Raw genomic sequence first — 20,249 nt, forward strand, 5'->3', positions numbered from 1 at the left:
CATGGCTTGGTAAGTGGTACGACTTCAAGTATCAAGATCGCATCGTGCTTCATTTGTGCGCAATACTATCGCGCTAGCGGTCAATGGTTTAGTTACTTGCTCGTACGCATTCCGAGTGGTTTTCCGGTATCATCCCATGGTGCCTTCATATTAAGATCAGGCATGCCCTTCAGGGTCATGGTTGCACCACTGGGCCGTTTCAATGGGGCAACGTGATGTGGTAGCGCAGACTTGCGCGGCTGCATCTCTTTCACCACCTTTGCGTCTGAATCTCCCGGTGATTTAACGTCTTCCTCACGCCGCTGTTCCTCCTTGGAGTCGGCTCGGAATTGGCCCTTGTTACGAGAAGTGATGCAGTCGACTGCTGCTGCGTCTTCCTCCTCGTCCTCGTCGGTGAACTCATTCTCGACCTTCCATAGACTAATGCGTCGCAGCTCGTCACACCCTCGCACACCATTGCGGTACGTTTTCAACTGAATGCCCTCCTTCTGCAGAGAAACGTCTGGGAAATTGGTGTCTAGCAATGGCTGCTCTTCCTCACCATTTTCGAGATAGACGTAGAAAGTGTAGTCGTAGTAAAGCAGCACAAGCACAACGCCACCTACGTGAATCTTACTCGCAATCGCCTCCACGTCCTAGAGAATAGCAAGAAAACGAGTGAGTGGCACGAACTGTTTTTCAACTCGTAGTACTTTACGACTGTGAACTCACCTGGAATGCAGCGCACTTGTCCATTGCAATCTCGAAAAAGCACTCGACGTTATCATCCTCGAGCCAGCTTCCCACGTTCCCTGTGCCGTTGACAAAGGATCCACCAGAGTGTGCCAAGGTCTGCACGAATTGCTCTGCCTTGGACATTTCCTCCTGTATGGCAGGAACAATTTCGGCTAGATGCTCCATTGAGGGCGTGAACAGCGAAGTCGCTGGCATCTTGGACACTTCGCACATAAAGGTCTGCAGGCACAGCAACGAACACAGTTATGAATGCTGTCGATGGCATGATTTAAGGCAATTCAACTTACCAGGGCACTCTGCTGCCGTCGGAGCATGGGAATAATGATCGGAATGTCGGACAATTCGAGCTTGGGCCCTAGGTCAACGTGACCATTATAGCACCAATTACCGAATCGGAAGAGCACCTCGCGCAAACTCGGAGTATTCGTTGATCCCTCGGTACGAGGTGTACGCCGGATGAGGAAGGTCTGGTTGTAGCCTGCGCCACTCACATCCTTGCACTGCACCTTTAGTGGTTTCGGAGGACTCTGGTGTTTACCGATATTCGCTGCCTGCCACAGCGTCAGCTTCTTCATGTTGCTGCAGTCGTCGTCACGGTATGTCTGCAAGTGGATGCCCTGCAAATGAGCAGACAGATCTGGGAAGCGAACATCCAGTAGCGGTTGCTCGCCGTCTGCCGCCTGCAGCACGACGTAGAAACTGCGTTGGTAGTAGATCACCAGAAGCACCAGGCCACGCACGAAGGTCTTGCTAGCCACGATATCGATGCCGTCAAAGCACTCGTAGCCACCGCTTTGCAGCTCGAAAAAGGTTCTCGAGTTGCTGTCGTCGTCTCCATCCACCCACGAGTGCTCCTCTGCAGCTTTCATCAACTTGCGCTCGATGCGCTCGCTCGAGAGCTCTGCGCCGATGAAGTCATACACGTCGTACAACGTCTCCAGAGGTGCTGAGTACTGAGACGTCGCGGGCATGGCCTTCCACTCACAGAGATACTGCAACGAGGCTTGCTGCTTCTGCAGCGCTGGAACGACTACCGGCAGGTCGGCGAGCTCCAGGTCGGCACTGCCCAAGTCGACCTTCCCGCTGTAGCACCAATTCCCGCAGCGGAAGAGAACGTCATGGAGGTTGTTCTTGCTGGACCGGACGATGTACGTCTGGTTGTATCCGTGACGAAGGGCCACCACCTCGGGCGTCGGGGCTCCAGACTCGTCCGCGCTGATGTCGGCCTCGTCGGCCAGCGCCTTGGACGGACGCTTGTGCATGGTCTGAGTACGGTCGTCCTCGCCTTTGGCTTCCATCGTCGCTGTGATCACGTCGACTCTCAGGTGCTTGCCTACCGCCGTCGAAACTGCTCCACTGAGCGCGTGCTGGAGGAACGGAGGGGCGCGCGGATCAAGCCGCGTTTCGGTTGTGAAACCATCGCGGCAATTCGGGACGCGTCAAAAACGGATAGCGGCGGCGCGGCAAAGTGTCGACGTCTCATGTTAGGCTACATATCTACACGAAGCTGTCGGTCGGTCTGCAGCGCAGCGTGACAGCATGCTGAACTATATGCAATTCGGTCGCTCTCGGGGGTCATCCGTCTACCACTTGTGGGGTTGGGCCCATGCACCCGTGGGCTTCGCACCAGCAGGGGCAGCAGCAGCAGCGGTGGTCGCCGGAGCTGCGGGTTTCGTGAGTGGCTTGGCCCACGCGTTTCCAGAAGAGTGGGTCGGCTGCGGGGGAGGGGCTGCCGCACCTCCGGGAGGCGGGCCCCAGGCAGCCCCAGGAGGAGGAGGCGGTGCTTGGCGACGGCCGTGCGGGTTCTGAGCGCGCGCGTGGCGACCGCGCATAATGGCCTGGATCTTGGTTGCGGCTTGCTTCTCGTTTAGCGGCAGTGCCTCCGGGAAGGCCGTGCCGATCTTCGTATCCTTGCCGCGGCCGAAACTGAAGCACTTGATGTTGCACAGGTACGGCCCCAGCTGCACGTGGTTGTTCTCCTGGCCGTTGAGGTAGCACATCGTGTACAGCGCCATCTCGAACTCCGGGCTCACTCCGATCAGACTGCACCACACAAATTCATTGAGTTGGATGCACGATACATATACTGTAGTGCAATAAGGCGAAGGCCGACGCACCTCGTGGAAACGGGCTTCATCTCGTCTTCCCACTGGAACTGGAAGGTAATGAGCTGTTCCTTGTTGTGAGGTTCCATGAAATTGCACCCACGCTGCTTGGGGCGGATGTAGCCCCTGTAGTCGATGCGGCCGTTGCGCTCCTCATTGTAGACCTGCAGCCAGTTGTGGCAGCCGCAGATCTTGCCCTGCTCAGCGACAGCCGCACACAATGCAATCCGTCAGCTACAGCACATACCGTCTAAACAACAGAAAACAAACACCGCGGCCTCACATTCTTCTCCTCGCCCACAAACACGTGCTCGAAGCCCGACGAGTCGTTGCGCACCTCGCGCCGGTAGAGTCCGAACCAGATAAACTCGAGCTTCTTCTTGAAATCCTGCAGATCACCCGAAAACTTCTTGTTCTTCACCAGCCAGCTGCAATGGCAACCACGCTCAGATGCAGCAATTGCACAACATGTTCCAGCCAACAAAGTGGACGTACGCGTGCGCATAGCGCATGGGCGCCGTCTCGAGCACGGCGTTCAGGAACGCGTTGTTCTCAGCCAGCTCCTGCGGCGTCACCCGCTCCGGGATTCCAGTCTGAGCGGCCGCGCCAATACAATATCAGCAACACAAGCTCACAGTAACACAGCCAGCTGCAACCGCCGCACCTCGCGCTCGTAGTTGTCCAGCAGGTCGAAGAGCAGCTTGTACGTGCGGCGCTCGAAGACGCTCGGGTCCACGAAGGTGAAGAGCGGCTCGCTCGCCACATCGCCACGGGCGTAGGCGGTCTTGCCGGCCTGCAGGTTCAGCTCGTAGTGCACGTTGGGCTCCAGCCGGTTGGTGTCCAGCTCCCAGAGCTTGTTACACGCGGCCGAGAGGCTCTTGAGCTCGGCGACTGCACACGCGGCAGCAATCGAAGGCGTCAGCGTTCCTCCCTGCAAATCACATGAAGGCGTTGCTTTGCGACGTACAGGTTGGGGTGGCGCTGGTCATTCTGCGGGCTGCGGGGCGTTCGGGGGTCTGCAGGCGATCGCGGAATGAGGAAATGGCACACGTCCAGCAGCGGATACTATCACCCACGCTGTCGTCAGTCGGCGCTGGAGCAAATGATACAGCTGGCTCAGCCAATCACCGGCGTGGGCGACGTCGTGCCACCGGAAACACTGCTGCCAGAAGTTCGACGTACACACTATGGGCCCGAAGGCTACAGGCGGTTGGATGTGTACACGTTATGGCACCGACCGCGGATCTTCAAAGATACTTTTTTGAGCTGGCCTTGCGTTTTCGCGTTTGATCCGCTGGAAGCACGGGGCTTAGCAGCTAAGAGTCTTAGCCTAGGACTAAGCTGATGGCGTTCGCCTTTCCATAAGCATAAGCATAAGCATAAGCTGCGTGTTGCTGGGGCCAGGGCAAGCGCTTGAAACCTTGGTGCAAAGGTTTATTCGCCAATTTTTTTTGTGTCAGTGCCCAGGAAGTGAAGCAAGCGGGACGTGTTGGCGGCGACGCTTTTGTCGCTATGCTGCCGCATCGCAGCTGTCGTACTCGGCAGCAAAAGCAACACGGATGGATGGATGCCTTGCAGGCGCGCTTCCTGAGCTGGGACGCTCCTCGACACCGAAATACAGGATCGAAACGCACGGAGGGTGCATGACGTGCAAAGATGGATTTAGCCTGCGATGCTGCCCAAATGACATGGAAGGCCGAGTCTGCGGCAACGGCACCATGGAACTGAAGCAGCCGGTTTAACACTGAGCGGCATCCCTGCACGATCGCGTGTTCCGCGCCACCTTCAACGCTACTGATTCCACCAGACCGCTGCGCCGCGCTTCCAGGGCTTCCGAGTGTGGTCTCCCCATGTCCTGCCTTTGCCTGGATGGCCCGAGCATTTTGGCAGCCACAGCATTTTGGCAGCCACAATAAAAAGCCCGCAATGCTTGCCGTCGCGGGGTTTCGCCGTGTCCGTACCTATGTAACGGGCCTTCAACCCCCTCCACTCTCCATAACCTCGTATCCATAATCTTCATTATATCACTTCCCTTAAGTAGAAGCCTCTGGCATCCGATGCCCCTGGCAGACCGCATGCATGTCGCGAGCGGCTACGTGATCGGGTCGGCAAAAAAAAGACAGAGTGGTTTTGCCTCGGCCACCCACCTTCAGCCTCGCGCGCAATGATGTGCCGGCCGCCGCCACACTCGCTCTCGCCTCGCCGCGCGCAGTTCCCCGCCCCGCCCTGCTGACCAAGCCCCCGCCAAGCTCCATGTGGGTCCGTCCCGGCGTGCTGCACTCGCGCAGACTGCTCTTCTCGTCCGCCTGCGGCCGCTCGCGCTCGTCCCTGGGCAGTCTGCGCGTCTTCACGTCCTCTCGCGCGGCGCTGCAGGCGGCGGCGGCGCCCTCCGCGCCCGTCAGGGAGCCCGTCGGCGGCGGCTACTCGCACGGCAGTGCGTCGCTGGCGGGGCTCTCGCCGCCCTCGGACGACCACCAGGCCGCCTTCGCCGACTTCCTGCCCGTGGTGCCGGCCGAGTGTCTGCGCGTGCAGCAGCCGCCGCAGGCCGAGCGCGGCAGCAGCGCCGCCACGGCCACCGTGGGGCCGTCCTCCTTCACCGCCATGTTCCGCGACATGTCGCCCTACATCAACTTCCACCGGGGCACCACCATGGTCATCCACCTGCCCGGCCAGCTCGTCGAGTCCAACCTCTTCGGCGCCGTGATGCACGACATCGCGCTGCTCAACACGTTCGGCGTCAAGCTCGTGCTGGTGGCCGGCTCGCGCCCGCAGCTCAACCGGCAGCTGGCGCTGCGCAAGCTCTCGCAGCGGTTCGACTGCGGCATGCGCATCACCGGCCCCATGGAGCTGCAGTGCGCCATGGACGCGGCCGGCTCCGTGCGCTTCCAGATCGAGAGCTACCTGGGGCGCGGCATCGTCAACTCCCCCGGCCGAGCGCGCACCATCAACATCTCGTCAGGCAACTTCATCACCGCCCAGCCGCTCGGCGTCCGAGGAGGCGTGGACTTCAAGAACACGGGCGAGATGCGCCGTCTGAACGTCGAGAAGGTGCGCGCGGCGCTCGACGACGGAGACATCGTGCTCATCTCGAGCATCGGCTACAGCGCCAGCGGCGAGGTCTTCAACTGCCTCTCGGAGCAGGTGGCCAGCAAGTGTGCCGTGCAGCTCGAGAGCGCCAAGCTCATCTTCATGCACAACGGCGAGGAGCTGGTCGACTCGCGATCCAACTCGGTGGTGCAGACCCTCGTGGTTGAGCAGGCGCAGCAATATGTGGAGTTGGCGCGCCAGAACCCGGATATCAGCGGGGACTTCCTGCTGTACCTGAAGGCGTCCATCAAGGCCTGCGTGAACGGCGTCAAGCGCTCGCACCTGGTCAGTCGACACGTGGATGGCGGCCTGCTGCAGGAGCTCTTCACCCGCGACGGTGAAGGTCTTATGATCACCAAGCACATGTATGAAGGCATTCGCATGGCCACCACCAACGACATCGTGAGCATCATGCGTCTCATCCAACCCTTGCTGGACGATGACATTCTGGTGTCGCGCGACCAGGAACAAATTGAGAGCAATGTGGACACTTTCACGGTTGTGGAGCGCGACGGAGCGATCATCGCTTGCTGCACACTGCAGCCGTACGAAAACAATTTTGCCGAGATGGGCTGTGTCGCCGTGGACCCGACCTACCGCAACCTCGGCAAGGGCAACGCCATGCTGGGATACATCATGCGCAAGGCGGCAGCCATGGGTGTGACCAAGTTGTTCGTGATGACGACGCGAACAGCGCACTGGTTCCTGGAGCGCGGCTTTGTGGAGGCTACGGTGAACGACCTGCCTCCGTCGAAGCTGGCGAAGGTCGACCTGAAGCGGAAGTCGAAGGTCTACATTTGCGACATCAGCACGAAGAAGGCTCTGGACGAGAAGGAGCTGCTTCTGCAGATGGAATAAGCCGGCGAGCTACCAATTTTACGCTACGCTAGACCGACATTTTGACTATCGGTCAGCACCGCGATTGCTTAGAACGGAGCGAGCAGCCAGTTATATTTAAACTTTACAGCAAGCTGGACAGCAATGACCCTCGGTAATGCGAACTGCTCGGGTATTTCCTCCTAATCGTTCCCTGATGTCTAACTGCTTCGGCGGTGTTGACTTGCCTATTTGGCGAGACTGTCGGGTGTCTGGCAAGCATATCCCGTGTATCCTTGAAAACACGAGCACATTCCCGTTCTGTAGTCGCACAAGCCGCGGTTGGAGCACTCGATAAGGCATAAATTCCCTGCGGCGCCTACGACGGTGCCTCCAGGGACTATCTTGCCCGTGCAGTTGGTTTCGTCTACAGTCGTGCCGGGGTCGTTTCCAGTGGGGCAGTGTCCTGTTGAAGTTGAACGTAGGCAGATCTGAGCACCAGATAAGTGCACTGCGCAAGTATTTGGACGTACGTTTCGAGCAGTCTGCGCTAAAATACTCTGTGGCTTGCAGCTCGCCACTGGCCGTGCCAACAGCCCAGCCCGAGTCGCACACGCATCCAAAAACCCTGTCGGCGTCCCATGTGCTGGAAAACTGCGGGCGACAGGCGACAAATGTTAGCCAATTTGCTGAATCATCCTGCCAAAACTTTGTTCATGGACGTACCTGCCCACCACCATAAGTCGTTGGCGGAGAAATGGGCAATGCATTCTTTGCCGCAGCCATTTCGCTCATACTCAAGCAAGTTCCTCGATCGGAGCAGTCGTTGGGGCACCCCACTGCATAAATTTCACGATATCAACAGTATTTGTGAACAACAACAAGCATACCCAAGATTTGGTGGGCTGATCCTTACTTCTTTGGCATGCGGCACCCTCAAACCCAGGGAAGCATGAGCACATTCCAGAACTGCGGTCACACACTCCCATGCCAGAGCACTCCACCAAGATGTCATGCGCAGTAGTAGCGTCCGTTGGAATGGAACTCCAAGCATAGTCCGACGGACACACACCTGCATACAACAATATTGGTGAGCTCATCGTAACATAACACAACCAAACTAGGTACCTACGTGTAGTGCAGTCTGGTGACTTGTAGTCAGCGATATCAGTCGGTGCTCCCCACCCAGTATCACAAATGCAGACCTTGGATAGCAACGTACAGGTTCCATGGCCACTGCAGTCATTGATGTACGTGCAACCTTCGCCGCCGATTGTGGTGCTTTCCTCGATTGTGTTCCCCCCGGCATCTTTCGTGTGTACGATGAAGTTTCCAGTAGCCGAGTTGGGAGGTGTAGTCACCTGATCAAACGTGAAGGAGAGACCAGTGGCTGAGACGATACTTCCACCTGCAATGACGATGGACACTGAACTTGTTGTCGAGGAGCTCAATGTACTAGCACTCGGAATGCCAATCAGCGCGCTGATTGTGATCGGAGCAGCGCCAATACTGTAACCTGCAGGGAGAACGGCTTCGATAAAGCCCCCGACAGGAATGGTGGCGACGGTGTCCAGCGTCACTGTAGCTGTAGTAAGTGTGTTGGGCGTCTTGAGCAATGGACGCACACGGCCGTACGTAAGCGGCATCTTAACAATTGGAGTACCCGCTACTGTTGTCAGCTGCTCAAACAAGTTCCCGCCGCTATCGGCGATCGTCACTGTGTAAGACTCCCAAGTGGTGGTGCAGTATTCTACGATGAACTGATCGCAGGAAGATCCGGGGTTCACGATGGTCTCAAGTGTGAAACCACGGCTAGTTCCTGGGGCGACTGCAGTGTTGCCGATTGTCACGCGTATCTTGGTCGAGCTCAGCGCTGTGAATCCGGTGTTGATCGTGGGCAAGTTAATGATGTGACTAAGAGTCACGCTGCTGATGTCGAACCGAGAGGGAAATGTCACCTCGACTCGACTTCCTGGGGGTATGTAGGCCGAGTTGGCAAACACTACGTAGTAGTTCGTTGGAATTCCGGCGAAATAGGATACTGGTGTCAGCGATGCGGATGGCAGCGTTGTGCTCGTGTAGGTAAGTCCAGGAACAATCGTGTTGACCTGGAAGATGGCCCCGGACGAATGGCGCGAGTCGATGCCGAAAAAGCCTGAGGTCTGCGCCGCTGGATTGATAATGTTGCCGTACGTGATGAAAACAGTCGTCCCTGCAGCAATGTCTTGTCCGGCAATCGTGAGTTTGACGTACGGGGATGCTACTTGAACAACCGTCGAAGCCACATTGATATTCACCAGGTTGGAAAGAGTCGCGCCCGCGAATACAATCTGGCTGTTGCTCAGTGCTGGAAAGCTCAATGCAATAACGCTACCAACGCGTAACGTGACGTCGGTTGTGAAAGTGGCGGTGTAGGTCGTTGTCCTGCCAGCCACCAGTGACGTCGCTGTCACTGCTGCAGGGTTCGAGAAGGTCCATGTGCTGAACGTGGATCCAGCAACTGTGGCGGACTCTAGAGTCACGCCGCTTGCACTCGCAGTGGTGATCAAGTAGCTGGATGTCGTGCCCTGTCCTGCACAATAACAGGGAACCTTCATCAGTCATCGCTACAGATTGAATGCCCCTCTTTTCACAGCTCGCCCCACCCGGATTCTGGATGCCATCCAGCGTGAAGGCGATCGCTCCGGGGACAGCATCCGTAGTGGCAATAGTGATCGTTGCCACGCCACTCGCAGGCGTCGATACTAGCGTGCTGGTAGCGTCGATGCCGGAAGTAATGGTGAGCGTCGTGGACGCTACGTAGAACGTGGAGGGGAACGTGACCACCATGGTCCCGCCGACGGGGACGGTGGCGCTCGTCGTGAAGGCCACGTCCACAGTCCCAGTGACACCTGCAACCAGAGACGCCGGCGTGATGGACGCCGAGGAGATCGTTGCCTCCGCCACCGGCACGCACGACAGCCAGAGCAGCAGCAGCCACCGCATCGCGCATCAACCAGCGTCCGTATCCTGCAGAATATGTATCCATCTGGAATACCCTTTCAAGCTCCAAGTTTCAGATGGTTCCTGGAACTTTTGCTCGAGAAAATGCTCCTGGAACTCTTGCTCGAGAAAAGGGATCCTGGAACTTTGGTTCCAGAATTTAGCTTCTGGAACTTGATTCTGGAACTTGATTCTGGAACTCCGAAAACCGTTCGAGAGTTGCGGTCCTGGAATTAATATAAAAAGTTCGAGATCTGAACTCCTGGAACTTTGACAGCGTCATTTTGAAAAGCATCCTCGAACATTCGAGTGAACATGTGGCGTCGAGCTGTAGTGCGTTGCGCGTCGCAGGCGCTGCAGTCATCGCGCGCTGCGTCCAGGTCGCTGCCGTCTCCAGCTCTGCGTAGAGCGTCCTTCTCTCTATCTCCGCTGCTGCGAGCGTCCAGCGCAGCGTTCCCGCCGTGCCGTCACCACCGCCACAGCCGCTGCTTCGCCACTCAGAGCGACGACAACGACAGCGACAACGACGCTCCTGCGTCGCCTGCAACGTCCAGCAGCGAGTCCGCCGCCGAGTCCGCCGCCGACTACTCGGGCGCTCCGGGCGTGGAGAGCCCCGGCGACAAGTTCGTCATGGTGTACACGTGCAGCGTGTGCGAGACGCGCTCGGCCAAGACCATCAGCAAGCACGCCTACTACAAGGGCGTGGTGCTGGTGCGCTGCCCCGGCTGCGAGAACCTGCACCTCGTGGCCGACCGGCTCGGCTGGTTCGAAGACGACAGCACGGACGTGGAGAGCCTGCTGCAGCAGAAGGGCGAGAAGGTCCGCTTCGTCACGGGCGATAACGTGCTCGAGCTCACGGAGAACGACATCCTCGGCAGCAACAAGAGCGAGCAATAGACGGCGATGCTCGTCTGAATAGAGGATTTGTCTACTACACAACAAGCGCTCATGTCAATCTGTCATTTGAGTTATGTGGTTCCTTTCGTACTTGTTCAGCTTGCTATAATCTAGCACCGTGCTGTTCTAGCTACTGCGTACGCTATGGTGGCTTAGTTTGCTAGTCTTCAGTCAGATGCTGAAGCCACACCCGCCGACCCTCGCCGCGGAACATGACCTGCTCGTGCGTGTTCACCTGCACGGAAGGGTTCGCAGATGCCAGCTTCGTGGTCTTGGCCAGACGCGTCGAGTCGATCGTGCTTGTTTCTATATGGTGCTTACGCTTCTTGCTCTGGTTCTTGTGCCGCACCATGTGCTCCGACAAACTCTCCTCTTTTCCGTACACGCGTGAACACACGGGACACTTAAACCACTGCTTGCCGTTCTTCATCTCGATGATAGGTTGGAGCTGGTCCGGCAGCACCACAGGCGCCAAATTGGTGGTATTCAAGGACTTCTCCTTGTCCTCGTCGGGCTTACCAGCGCACTTGTGAAACTGCATACCGCGACGTGCGTTAAACTTCATATCACACAGCGGGCACGTAAACGGGTGCAGCTTCTTCTCGTCGACGGCCTTGTTAGGCAGCAAAGCCAAGTTGGCAATGCCCGCCTGCTTGTTTTGGCCGATACGGATTCCATTTTGTGCCGAGTACATTTCCTTGCTTGTCTCCATGTAGGCTGCAATCACGCAACCTGCCACCATGGCATCGAACTGGTGCACGTGTTCACGGACGTCACGGAATTCGGCGAACATTTTCTTGGCGCGACTGCCCACGATTTCGTGCAGATCCAAGTTACTGATCGTGTGGTCAATAAGACGGCACGCTTTTTGTTTCATCTACAACGACGCCATCCACGTGAGTAGGCTTTGAGCGTAATGGTTTCCAGTCACGAGCACGGCCAACATACCTGGTCCTTGTAACCAATACGCGTCCTTCGTTCGTCCTTACCCATCTGACTCAGGTTCATCTCAACGAACTCGGCAGCTCGTCTCAAGTTGCCCGCCATCTCGCCGTCCTAGACCACATCAAACCAGCAACGGATGAATACCTGCACTTTTCTCTTCTTCCGCAGCCTCCGGGTTACCTGCGAGATCAGCGTCCGCAAGTTGTGTCCCGTCGAGAAGAGCTTGTTCGGCGCAGGTCCGTGGTGCGACTTGTCCTCTTCTCCTTCGAACTTACGGTACGCACTTCCTTCGTGCACAATGTGGTCTTGCACCACCGTGCCGCATCCATTTCCATCCACGCCGTTGCAGATCGTGTCGCCACGCGCGTAGTCCGTGATGAAGTTGTTCTGCTCTGTGTTGCCGCACGTCTCGCAGCGGAACCGGGGCGCTACAGACCACGACAATCAAATAAAACACGCCAAATCGTTACTCCGCCGTACACACAGCCTCAATACCAGTATATGCACCACCGCATCCCGGCCATTACCTGTCTTCTGCTCGGCGTCCAGCTCCGAGAACTCGTCGGCGTCCGACTTGCCCGCCTGCTTCATCTTGCGGATCAGCAGCATCACGTCGTTCACCTTGAGCTCGGGCACCAGCAGGTTCACGATGCGCTCCTCCATGGGCAGCGCCGGTTCGTCAGCTTGTCTAGCGGCCTTGGCGGCGGCTGCACGGGCCGCCGCCTCCCTCTTGGCCGCTTTCTTGGCCGCCTCCGCCTTCCTCTTCTTGTCCACCTGCGGAATCCCATCAAAAACACCGTTAAACCCTGCATTTTTACGCTAATTTCCAGCGCAATGTGCAGCTGCGGACCATGACGAGCGGCTCATCGTCCAGCGAGGGGCGACCGCCTGCGTCTGCGGCCGCGCTGGCCTCCGCCTCGGCGGCTCCGAAGCCTGCGAAGACGTCCTCGGCCGCGCCGTTGTTCAGCGCCGCGAAGAAGTCGTCGGCGCCGGCGTCGAGGTCCATGGCTGGCAAAGGTTGGTGCTCTGGGTTACACGCGGCGCAGGGGCCAGGGGAGGGCAGGGAGGGCGCGGGAGGACGAGTGCGAGGCCGCTCTTCTCCCCCACCTCTTCCATACAAAGCCAATTGGCGAGTGCGCCAGGAGCTGCACAGTACAGTAACGTGACATGTACTGTAACGCGTCAATTTAAGTACCAGGTTGTTGTATTAGAGTTTGGTTGCTGCTTTAGAGACCCTGCAGAAGATGGTCACCAAGTTTGAGAGGCGATCTGTGCGACGTGTAGCCATGTCTGCGCGCGGTAGCTGGCTCGGCACACTGGGCAGAGCGAGACCTCGTAGATGTTGAAGTCCTCGAACGCGGACAGGCATTGCGAGTGGAAGGCGTGTGAGCAGCTTAGAAGTGAGACGCCGGTCATTGATGAACTGCAAGGAATTGGTCAGAGAGATGAAAGGTGAGCCGGAGGGTGGGTGCAAATTCCACGAACGTATCCTACCTGAACGAGTTGATGCAGATGGCGCATTCGCTCTCGTCTCGAGCTTTGGCCTGCAGGCGAGATCGAGCAACACACACATATTTAGTAGTAAAACAACACTGTATGGATCAGTGCTGGCTACGAACTTTGCTGAAGATGGCCAGCCAGTCGTCGCCATCAAACGACGATCCTGTACCCGGATCTACACGTCGGTTGTTGCGTCGGCAAATATTAGTAAAGCGAAAGCGATGACTGCAAAAGACTGACATACCAGTGTCGGTCTCGGGGACGTGGTCCTGGAACACTCGGCGACTCATGCTTAGCGATTTGTCGAACTCGGCCAGCAATGCGTCGATGGAGTCGTCGCGTTTGCTCATTGCAGTCACCAACCGATCCGCTGTTTTGCCGACTCTGGCAAAGGATACAAACAGACGCATGTTAGCCTTTCCATTTTGTTTAGTGAGGGTGATGCTCATGCTGTACCTGCTTGCAAAAAATCGCCGGCGACGAACGGGGTCTCCTTTGCCTGAACTATAAAACTAGGACCCAAGTTCCAGGTTGGCAATGAATGCGCAGGCAAAACATGTAGCGATATTTTAGGTACCTTTTGCCACAAGCTAGCAACTTGTCGTCTTGCTGAAAACCCACGAAACACAGCCTGCGAAGATTGTCTTTAGTTATCAGATAAGTAAGACGAGCAGCGTCAATAACATCCAAGCACGAACCTGAATTCGTTTGGCGCTATACTCACGATGAAATGCTGATGCCATTGTTGTAGCACGCTTTTGGTAATCTTGCTTTCGGCACAACGGGCATACGCGCTGGTTCGTGCGCAGGAATCTAAAATGACATGAATAAATTATAGATTCAACTACAGAGTCCGAAAACACAAACAAGAGAGCTAGAACGCCCACCGTTCGAAACTTGTGATGCAGGCGAGATGGAACATGTGTGAGCAGCTCAATATTACTTGCTCTCTAACGCCGAACGGTTCGCGGCAGATAGAGCATGGGTGTTGCGTATCTCCTCGTGCTTCAGCCTGTTGTTCACAGTGCTCCCATTCGTCTCTGGTCAGTTTTGGTGGTGGACGCGTGACCTGCATCACGGCAAACCAAGCTCAGAAAAAGAAGCAAAACCACTCCTTCGCTACAGATTTGAACGTACCAGGCCTCGCTTTTGGGCGAGTGTCAATCGAGGACGAAGTTGTTGACTGCGTTGAGTTCCGCAAGCGGAGCAGCGGTCAGAATCACGCCCGCAGGTGCTTGAATGAGGCCGCTCGTCGTTCTCAAAAGTGCAGGAGTCACAGACCCACACACAGCGGTACTCCGAGTTTGATGCGCTCCGAGTGGTCAATTTTTCACGAGTGTCAACCTACAAGCATATGCAGACCGCGGTGTGAGCGAGCTCCGTGCGAGGCATAGTAGGTTTAATAACCTACGACCGGTTTACGGGGCTGTCGTGGGGGAAGGTGCAGGTCTAAGGTGATGGATCGTGCTAAGTGATCCTAAGGTCATTTTTGCGTTAGGAAGTTACCAAGCCATGCAGATGTAATAAAGCAGAAGTTCTACCTGTAGCGCCGCCGCATTGATGATCGTGGACTTGTCCAGCTTGGCTGCAAAGAGGACACCCCGAGTCAAATTCAGTCCTCTGTGTCAAATCGGGCTCTAGATCCACCTTCGTTTCGTCGCCTAGCACGGTTCATTGTCAGCGCAAACTCGCGACCTGCGCCAGCTATCGGAGGAGTTACCTCAGCAAAACCCGATGCACAGGGCTAGGAATGCCGTTTCAGCCCAACAAATAACGCCGCCAAAGGGCGGTCGCACTGCTGCCCATTCGACATAACGGCCGCTGCCATTCCTCCAGGTCCTCGCCCGCCTCCGTCCTCTTTACCGAGAAAGTTTACGCATGGAGCCGAAGCACTTTGACCACGACGAGGAGCTCGGGTGCAAGATCAGCAACGTGAAGCTGAGCGAGAAGTCGCGTCTGAAGGACGCCGAGGTGAAGCCGGTCAAGGACGACGAGTCCCGAGCGGCCCAGGCCAAGTTGGATCTGGAGGTTGAGCGTGAATGGAAGCAGCTCCACGATGCCGGCGCTGGCAAAATTGAGGTCGCCAACAGTTCGTGGGCCAAGATAGTCTGCAAGGGCCTTACCATGTAAGACTGTAATTCCTGCATTCCAGTGAGAAGATCGACTATGAAGGCTGATTTTTCATTTCATGTGGTGACAGTAACCACATGAATATGCGCTGCGCCGACACGGGGCGACTGATGTGGCAGTCGGATGAATGGTAAGCGCACCGTGCTAGTGCCGTGCTAGTGGTATGTTCCGCCAAGACTAACGGAAGTGGTGACAGGGGAGAGGATATCTACCGTGTCGAGCAAAAAGGTACTTCGATTGGAAAGTGTATTATCCATCAGCGCCCTAATTCTTCTCATTGTGCTTTCAGCACGTCTTCCTGTGGACATTCTGAAGTGCTCAGCTGTGTCGCGCGAGATCAATTTCAGCTCAGCTGAAGAGATCTCGCAGTTTCGACTGGAGCAGCGTGTTTTTCTCGACGGAAGCTGCATTGAAGGTGCGTTTTTAGGTCGCGTTTGAAAAACGTGACATCACCAAAACCAATTGGAACTTACCGCTACGTTTGCTGGATGACAGAATGGCTTTTCAACTTCGGCTACGTGATTCCTGGATCAACGAACACCTGGCAGCAGACTATCGAATCAGCGGGTCCTGAGAACATGCTGGACCCGGAGATAATGAGGTTTGTTCAATTGGTTTGCTTTAGTACGCAACGCTGATCGCTCATTGCTCTATGCCTCACAGTGGCAAACTCACGATCGAGACGGCATTCTATGACGGCCAACTGCCAATTGCCAAGACCGTCTACAGAATATATTATGTCTGACAGCAGTGCAGCAAATACTCGCAGGCGAGTCTGCTGCTCTCCAGATGGTGGTGAAACACTACAGAACTTAGGCTCTTGAACAATTCACGCTGAAGACAAATGCATGTACTGAAGACGACGCCGTTCTTTCATATCGAAGCAACCGGCGCTCTATAGTTCTAGGCGCTTGCCCTCTTCTCTTGCCTCACTTGCGTTGATCTCGTCGATGGGATCAGGGTAGCAAGGCAACTCGGATTTGAATTGATGCAGATCACGGATCCGAATAGGCCGCGGAAGCGCGCGCAGCTCTGCCAACTCCTCTTTTGTTGCGTTCTTGCGCTTGTCGTGCGCAATCTTCTCGGCCATGTTACTGCGGCCGATCACGTGCACGGCCAACTTCTTGGGGCTCTGAAGAATCCATTCACGGTAGAGCTGCGCCATCTCGCTCTTCGTCACCGTCTCCAACTCCTTCGCAAGTTGGTCGTCCATGTCGAATACCAGGCGTCGCGACGTAATCTCATACCAGTAGTGGTGTGTCGTCTCGAGGAGGTTGTGATCGGGCTCAAGCTTTAGCAGGATCTGTGCTTGAACATGGTCATGGAAATGCTCGTCCGCCATCATTTCGATGGCTTCCTCAAAATCAACCATAAAGCGATCCACACATGCAGAAATGTACTCAGCAGCGAACAACGACGACTGAACCATCACACCGAATCCCAAAATGCCGTTCGTAACCCGCACAGTACAAGCAACATCGTAGCCCAACTCTTGCTTCGTGCGAAGCGTGTCAAACAACGGTTCCTCCATCAACTGGTGCAGCAAGTCAGCATATGCCAAATGACGTAGCGTGAGCGGTCCAATTTGGTAGTAGAGCTCCACCTGTGTATTAGTCTCGGACCTGTTCTCGCTGCGTTCCTTCAACAGGAATCCTACAGGAGTTTCCGGAATAGCGGTGATGTGACGACGCGGAAAATTGCGGAGGTTAAGTGGGGCAGCTATTCGTTGCAGCTGAGTTTCGACTTTGGCAATCATTCCAATCGCCACAGCATGGGCAATGTTCCCATGCGCGAAGCTCGCCAGCCACGCCTTCCCTGCCCACAACTGGTTTGAAACATACCCCTGAAGTGATTCAACGGTGGCGACTTCCATAGAATCTAAGCACTCCTCCAACGGGAAAGCGCGCTGTTCCAGAAGCTGCAGTCGCAAGTATTTTGCTTTCTGAGACACCTTCGTAATACCGTTCTTGGATTCACGCATCAACTCCTCTCGCATCACCTCGAAGCGGGCTTCGTTGATCTTCGTTCCGAAAACAGCTGCAACCACCACTTCGACAAGCAGATGCAATTTGTCGTTAAACCCACCAAAAATGAGTTCGAGACCAGACTCCTTTACGTGGAGCGAGTACATGAGCTCAGCTACGTTGGCGTGATAAGCGTACTCGTTTAGAGCATCTTGGACCAGCTTAACGTACAGCTGTGTATGGGCCCAATTGTCCACATTCGCCACAACGCTCGGCAAGTGTATCAAAAGCGCAACGTGGGCACGAGGTGTCGCAAACGCACGGTCCGGCTTGTACCAAAGCTTGCCAAATGACGTCTTTTCACAGACGAGGTCATCCACACCTGTCGTGTCCACGAGAGAAAAGTCTCGCGGAATAAACTGGTTCGGTCGAGGCAAATGAAGCTTGGAGTTGATCCCTGCCGTTTTCCAGCGCTTAATCGTGGCGGTAGAAATATCCTCCTTCGAATATTTTACTCCAAACCACTCTTCCTCGACGACCTGAATATCCGACACCAGTTAGACTTGTGGCCAGCAAAATTCAAACTATATCATTCCATACCTGGGCCTCAAATTCTGGCGTGTCTGCAAATGTTTGTGAAACGATTGAGACACAAACCGTCTCGGCGGTCAAATGGCGTAGTACCTCTTCCGCAAGCTCTTTCTTGAAGCTACCCTTGAAAAGGTCGTAGCGCAACAAATCTTCTGGCGCAACCTTGAACATCGACTGTAGCAGTAATCGGTTGAGTTAGTGAAATGTATTTGAGTATCAGTATGATTGATGCAAACAAGGAAGAGCGAACCTGCATGATTTCACCAAGCTCCTCACAACGCTCTACGGCGCTGTCTTCTTCCTGGAAACGAAACGAAATGTCGGCCAGCGCTGCCAGCTCGTCGAATATCCACGCTGGACAACCGTTTACTCGTAGCATATGCAAGTACTCAAAAACTGCGTGCGCAATTTCCTCCCAGTGGGAAATTCCCTCCAGTGTGAGCTTCATGGTCACATCAAACTTTGCAGCATAGGTTCCACAGTCGTATCCATCCGTGTCTGTCACCCCTGCTGTAACAGCAGAAATCCATCCCCGCTCCTTCAGCTGTGATAGATGGACGACGTTCACAGGGTAAGTTAATGAGCACATGCGTCCTCTTCTGTTTGGTTCGGTCTAACAACGTACATGTGACAGCACTGAGCCCTCGCTTTCATGGCCCAGCAGACTAGCAATGTAATCTGCAGGCTTCTGGTGGTGTTGACCAAGAACCGGTGGGATCATCCAGTCGAGGTGGAGCGTGTGAATATCCCGGACGGGCACAATCTTGCAGAGGAACGGGGAGCCTGCGCCATGGGCCCCAAACGGGGGGCCGGCCGCCGCAAACGAAGGCACTTTCACCTGCTTGTTCGGGATCGCGCTGAACGACGTTGTGACCCACTGCTCCATTTCGTCCAGCGTGTTCTCCCCACACACGACGAGCTTCATGATGTTGGCCGAGTAGTACTTCTCGTAGAACTCGACAATCTGCTCGCGCACATCTACGCCCGCCTTCTCGGGCACCTCCTGCAGACTCTTCTTGTTTCCCCAACTGAAGCGATGGTACGGGTGACTCGCAGGCGACACGTCGCACAGCACTTGCTGCAACCAACCAACCAACCAACATCACATATCATCAGTACAGTACCCTCTACTCTACCCTCCTTCTCCCCACCTCACCTGTGAACGGATCCTGTCGTTCTGCGTGGCCTGACTGAACTCAGATTCGATGGCCGACAGCTCCCTCTCCATGGCCTCCGCTTTGCACAGCGGGGAGATGAAGAAGTGCGCGAACATGTCCAGCGCCGGCTCCAGATGCGCCGGGCCCACCTCGAACGTGTAGCTGGTGACCTCGTTGTCCGTGGCACCGTTGCTGTAGCCCCCGTGGGCGCTCAAAAAGGACTCGAACTCGTTCTCGTCCGGGTACTTGGCGCTGCCCATGAACAGCATGTGCTCCAGGTAGTGCGCCAGCCCCGGCAGCGCCTCGGGCTCGGCGAAGCTGCCGACGCCCACCGTAAGGCAGGCGCCGGCGCGGCGGCTGGGCGCGCCGTCGCGCTCCTCCTCGCTGTCGTCGAAGCTGCTGCCGTCGTCGTCCTCGCTGCCGCTGAAGTCGCTGCCGTCGCCGCTGAAGCTCTGGTCGTCGTCGTCGTCCTGCTGGCTCAGCTGGCTCTCGCTCTCGCGCGCCACGGCGGCCGCCACGTGCGGCACCTCGGCCGTGGAGATGAGCAGCGCCTGCAGCGCGTTGGGCAGCGTCAGCAGTCGGTACTTCTTCTGGTCGTTGGGCGACTTGGACCGCTCCACGGGGTCCCGCGTCGCCGCCATCGCTGCTCGGAATCGCAAATGACGATCCCCGAGAGTGTCCATTTTATAAGATCCATTTGTGTGACTATACTTCGATCAAGTGCCAGAAAAGAGCTCATTTTGAGGTGGATGTGTTGATAAGCCCATTTTATAGACCCTTTTTCGACGCCCCTCTCCAGCCACAGACCGAAAGCGCAACACAGAGGAGCGACACCATGAAGCTCGGCCGCGGCATCAACGTGGAGCACATCAAGCGCATGACGCTGCGCACCGTGCGCGAGAGAACGGAGGGCCAGCCCGAGACGCTCGCCTTCCTGGACGCGCTGGAGCGCAACGACTTCGACGAGACGAAGTGCAAGCGCGAGGCCCGCCACATGATGCTCGTGCTCGAGGCCAAGGTGCGGATGGGCGACGGGGCTGTGTAGATGGATGGGTGCAGTACTGACGACCTGGTTGTGTGTTTGCTCCCGTGCAGAGGAAGCGCCGCGCTGCCGAGCACCGCTCCACGCTCAACTTCCACGTGATCCGCATGATGAAGGGCCACCACGACCCGCGCCGCTAAGGAGGCGGATAGGAAGGAGGCGGCGCAGCGCGAAGGGGACGACGTGCCTGCTGCCAGTTATGTAGAAGGATTGCCGGCAGCTCGCAGCCTTGCCCTCCGCAGCACCGCTGCGGGAGGCGTTATCTAACCGATAAACTTTCGCTGGCGTCGCTCTGTCC

The 20,249-nt window shown here is 56.3% G+C and overlaps 10 protein-coding genes across 11 annotated transcripts; 4 read left to right on the forward strand and 6 right to left on the reverse strand.

Annotated features, from left to right (window-relative positions):
- Positions 1-92: 92 nt before the first annotated feature.
- On the reverse strand, positions 93-2,033 carry IUM83_09347 (uncharacterized protein; the record flags this gene model as incomplete). The annotated part of the gene is made up of 3 exons (XM_067933782.1): positions 93-635; positions 712-954; positions 1,023-2,033. 3 exons carry the CDS (start codon positions 2,031-2,033, stop codon positions 93-95), a joined length of 1,797 nt encoding a protein of 598 aa, XP_067786577.1.
- A 285-nt stretch (positions 2,034-2,318) lies between these two features.
- IUM83_09348 (Poly(U)-specific endoribonuclease-C) lies at positions 2,319-3,829 on the reverse strand (the record flags this gene model as incomplete). The annotated part of the gene is made up of 6 exons (XM_067933783.1): positions 2,319-2,778; positions 2,853-3,037; positions 3,124-3,268; positions 3,336-3,433; positions 3,505-3,731; positions 3,808-3,829. The coding sequence occupies 6 exons, from the start codon at positions 3,827-3,829 to the stop codon at positions 2,319-2,321; spliced, it is 1,137 nt and encodes a 378-aa protein (XP_067786573.1).
- Positions 3,830-5,093: 1,264 nt separating this feature from the next.
- On the forward strand, positions 5,094-6,785 carry IUM83_09349 (amino-acid N-acetyltransferase; the record flags this gene model as incomplete). Its single annotated transcript, XM_067933784.1, has 1 exon — positions 5,094-6,785. One exon carries the CDS (start codon positions 5,094-5,096, stop codon positions 6,783-6,785), a length of 1,692 nt encoding a protein of 563 aa, XP_067786574.1.
- Positions 6,786-6,991: 206 nt separating this feature from the next.
- Positions 6,992-9,728, reverse strand: IUM83_09350 (uncharacterized protein; the record flags this gene model as incomplete). 2 transcript variants are annotated; one of them, XM_067933785.1, is made up of 7 exons in its annotated part: positions 6,992-7,209; positions 7,277-7,397; positions 7,470-7,582; positions 7,660-7,815; positions 7,876-9,090; positions 9,179-9,310; positions 9,389-9,728. In XM_067933785.1, the coding sequence occupies 7 exons, from the start codon at positions 9,726-9,728 to the stop codon at positions 6,992-6,994; spliced, it is 2,295 nt and encodes a 764-aa protein (XP_067786675.1). The 2 variants fall into 2 exon arrangements, with proteins under 2 accessions (XP_067786675.1, XP_067786674.1); XM_067933786.1 differs by having other exon boundaries at positions 7,876-9,315.
- Positions 9,729-10,040: 312 nt separating this feature from the next.
- Positions 10,041-10,622, forward strand: IUM83_09351 (DNL-type zinc finger protein; the record flags this gene model as incomplete). The annotated part of the gene is made up of 1 exon (XM_067933787.1): positions 10,041-10,622. The coding sequence occupies one exon, from the start codon at positions 10,041-10,043 to the stop codon at positions 10,620-10,622; it is 582 nt and encodes a 193-aa protein (XP_067786673.1).
- A 160-nt stretch (positions 10,623-10,782) lies between these two features.
- IUM83_09352 (uncharacterized protein) lies at positions 10,783-12,573 on the reverse strand (the record flags this gene model as incomplete). The annotated part of the gene is made up of 5 exons (XM_067933788.1): positions 10,783-11,499; positions 11,571-11,678; positions 11,748-11,995; positions 12,095-12,341; positions 12,418-12,573. The coding sequence occupies 5 exons, from the start codon at positions 12,571-12,573 to the stop codon at positions 10,783-10,785; spliced, it is 1,476 nt and encodes a 491-aa protein (XP_067786677.1).
- A 242-nt stretch (positions 12,574-12,815) lies between these two features.
- Positions 12,816-14,742, reverse strand: IUM83_09353 (RING finger protein 32-like; the record flags this gene model as incomplete). Its single annotated transcript, XM_067933789.1, has 12 exons — positions 12,816-12,990; positions 13,062-13,111; positions 13,187-13,242; positions 13,312-13,451; positions 13,524-13,579; positions 13,645-13,698; positions 13,766-13,880; positions 13,955-14,136; positions 14,205-14,411; positions 14,479-14,544; positions 14,609-14,652; positions 14,715-14,742. The coding sequence occupies 12 exons, from the start codon at positions 14,740-14,742 to the stop codon at positions 12,816-12,818; spliced, it is 1,173 nt and encodes a 390-aa protein (XP_067786676.1).
- A 203-nt stretch (positions 14,743-14,945) lies between these two features.
- On the forward strand, positions 14,946-15,942 carry IUM83_09354 (CGMP 3',5'-cyclic phosphodiesterase subunit delta; the record flags this gene model as incomplete). The annotated part of the gene is made up of 6 exons (XM_067933790.1): positions 14,946-15,193; positions 15,268-15,327; positions 15,394-15,425; positions 15,487-15,612; positions 15,693-15,798; positions 15,861-15,942. The coding sequence occupies 6 exons, from the start codon at positions 14,946-14,948 to the stop codon at positions 15,940-15,942; spliced, it is 654 nt and encodes a 217-aa protein (XP_067786671.1).
- Positions 15,943-16,092: 150 nt separating this feature from the next.
- Positions 16,093-19,550, reverse strand: IUM83_09355 (putative nardilysin; the record flags this gene model as incomplete). Its single annotated transcript, XM_067933791.1, has 5 exons — positions 16,093-17,700; positions 17,762-17,926; positions 18,003-18,296; positions 18,378-18,830; positions 18,909-19,550. 5 exons carry the CDS (start codon positions 19,548-19,550, stop codon positions 16,093-16,095), a joined length of 3,162 nt encoding a protein of 1,053 aa, XP_067786669.1.
- A 194-nt stretch (positions 19,551-19,744) lies between these two features.
- On the forward strand, positions 19,745-20,091 carry IUM83_09356 (Coiled-coil-helix-coiled-coil-helix domain-containing protein 1; the record flags this gene model as incomplete). Its single annotated transcript, XM_067933792.1, has 2 exons — positions 19,745-19,927; positions 20,005-20,091. 2 exons carry the CDS (start codon positions 19,745-19,747, stop codon positions 20,089-20,091), a joined length of 270 nt encoding a protein of 89 aa, XP_067786672.1.
- Between the last annotated feature and the right edge of the window lie 158 nt (positions 20,092-20,249).

This window comes from Phytophthora cinnamomi (assembly GCF_018691715.1).
Source record: "Phytophthora cinnamomi strain GKB4 chromosome Unknown Contig67, whole genome shotgun sequence".
NCBI classification, from domain to species: Eukaryota; Oomycota; class Peronosporomycetes; order Peronosporales; family Peronosporaceae; genus Phytophthora; species Phytophthora cinnamomi.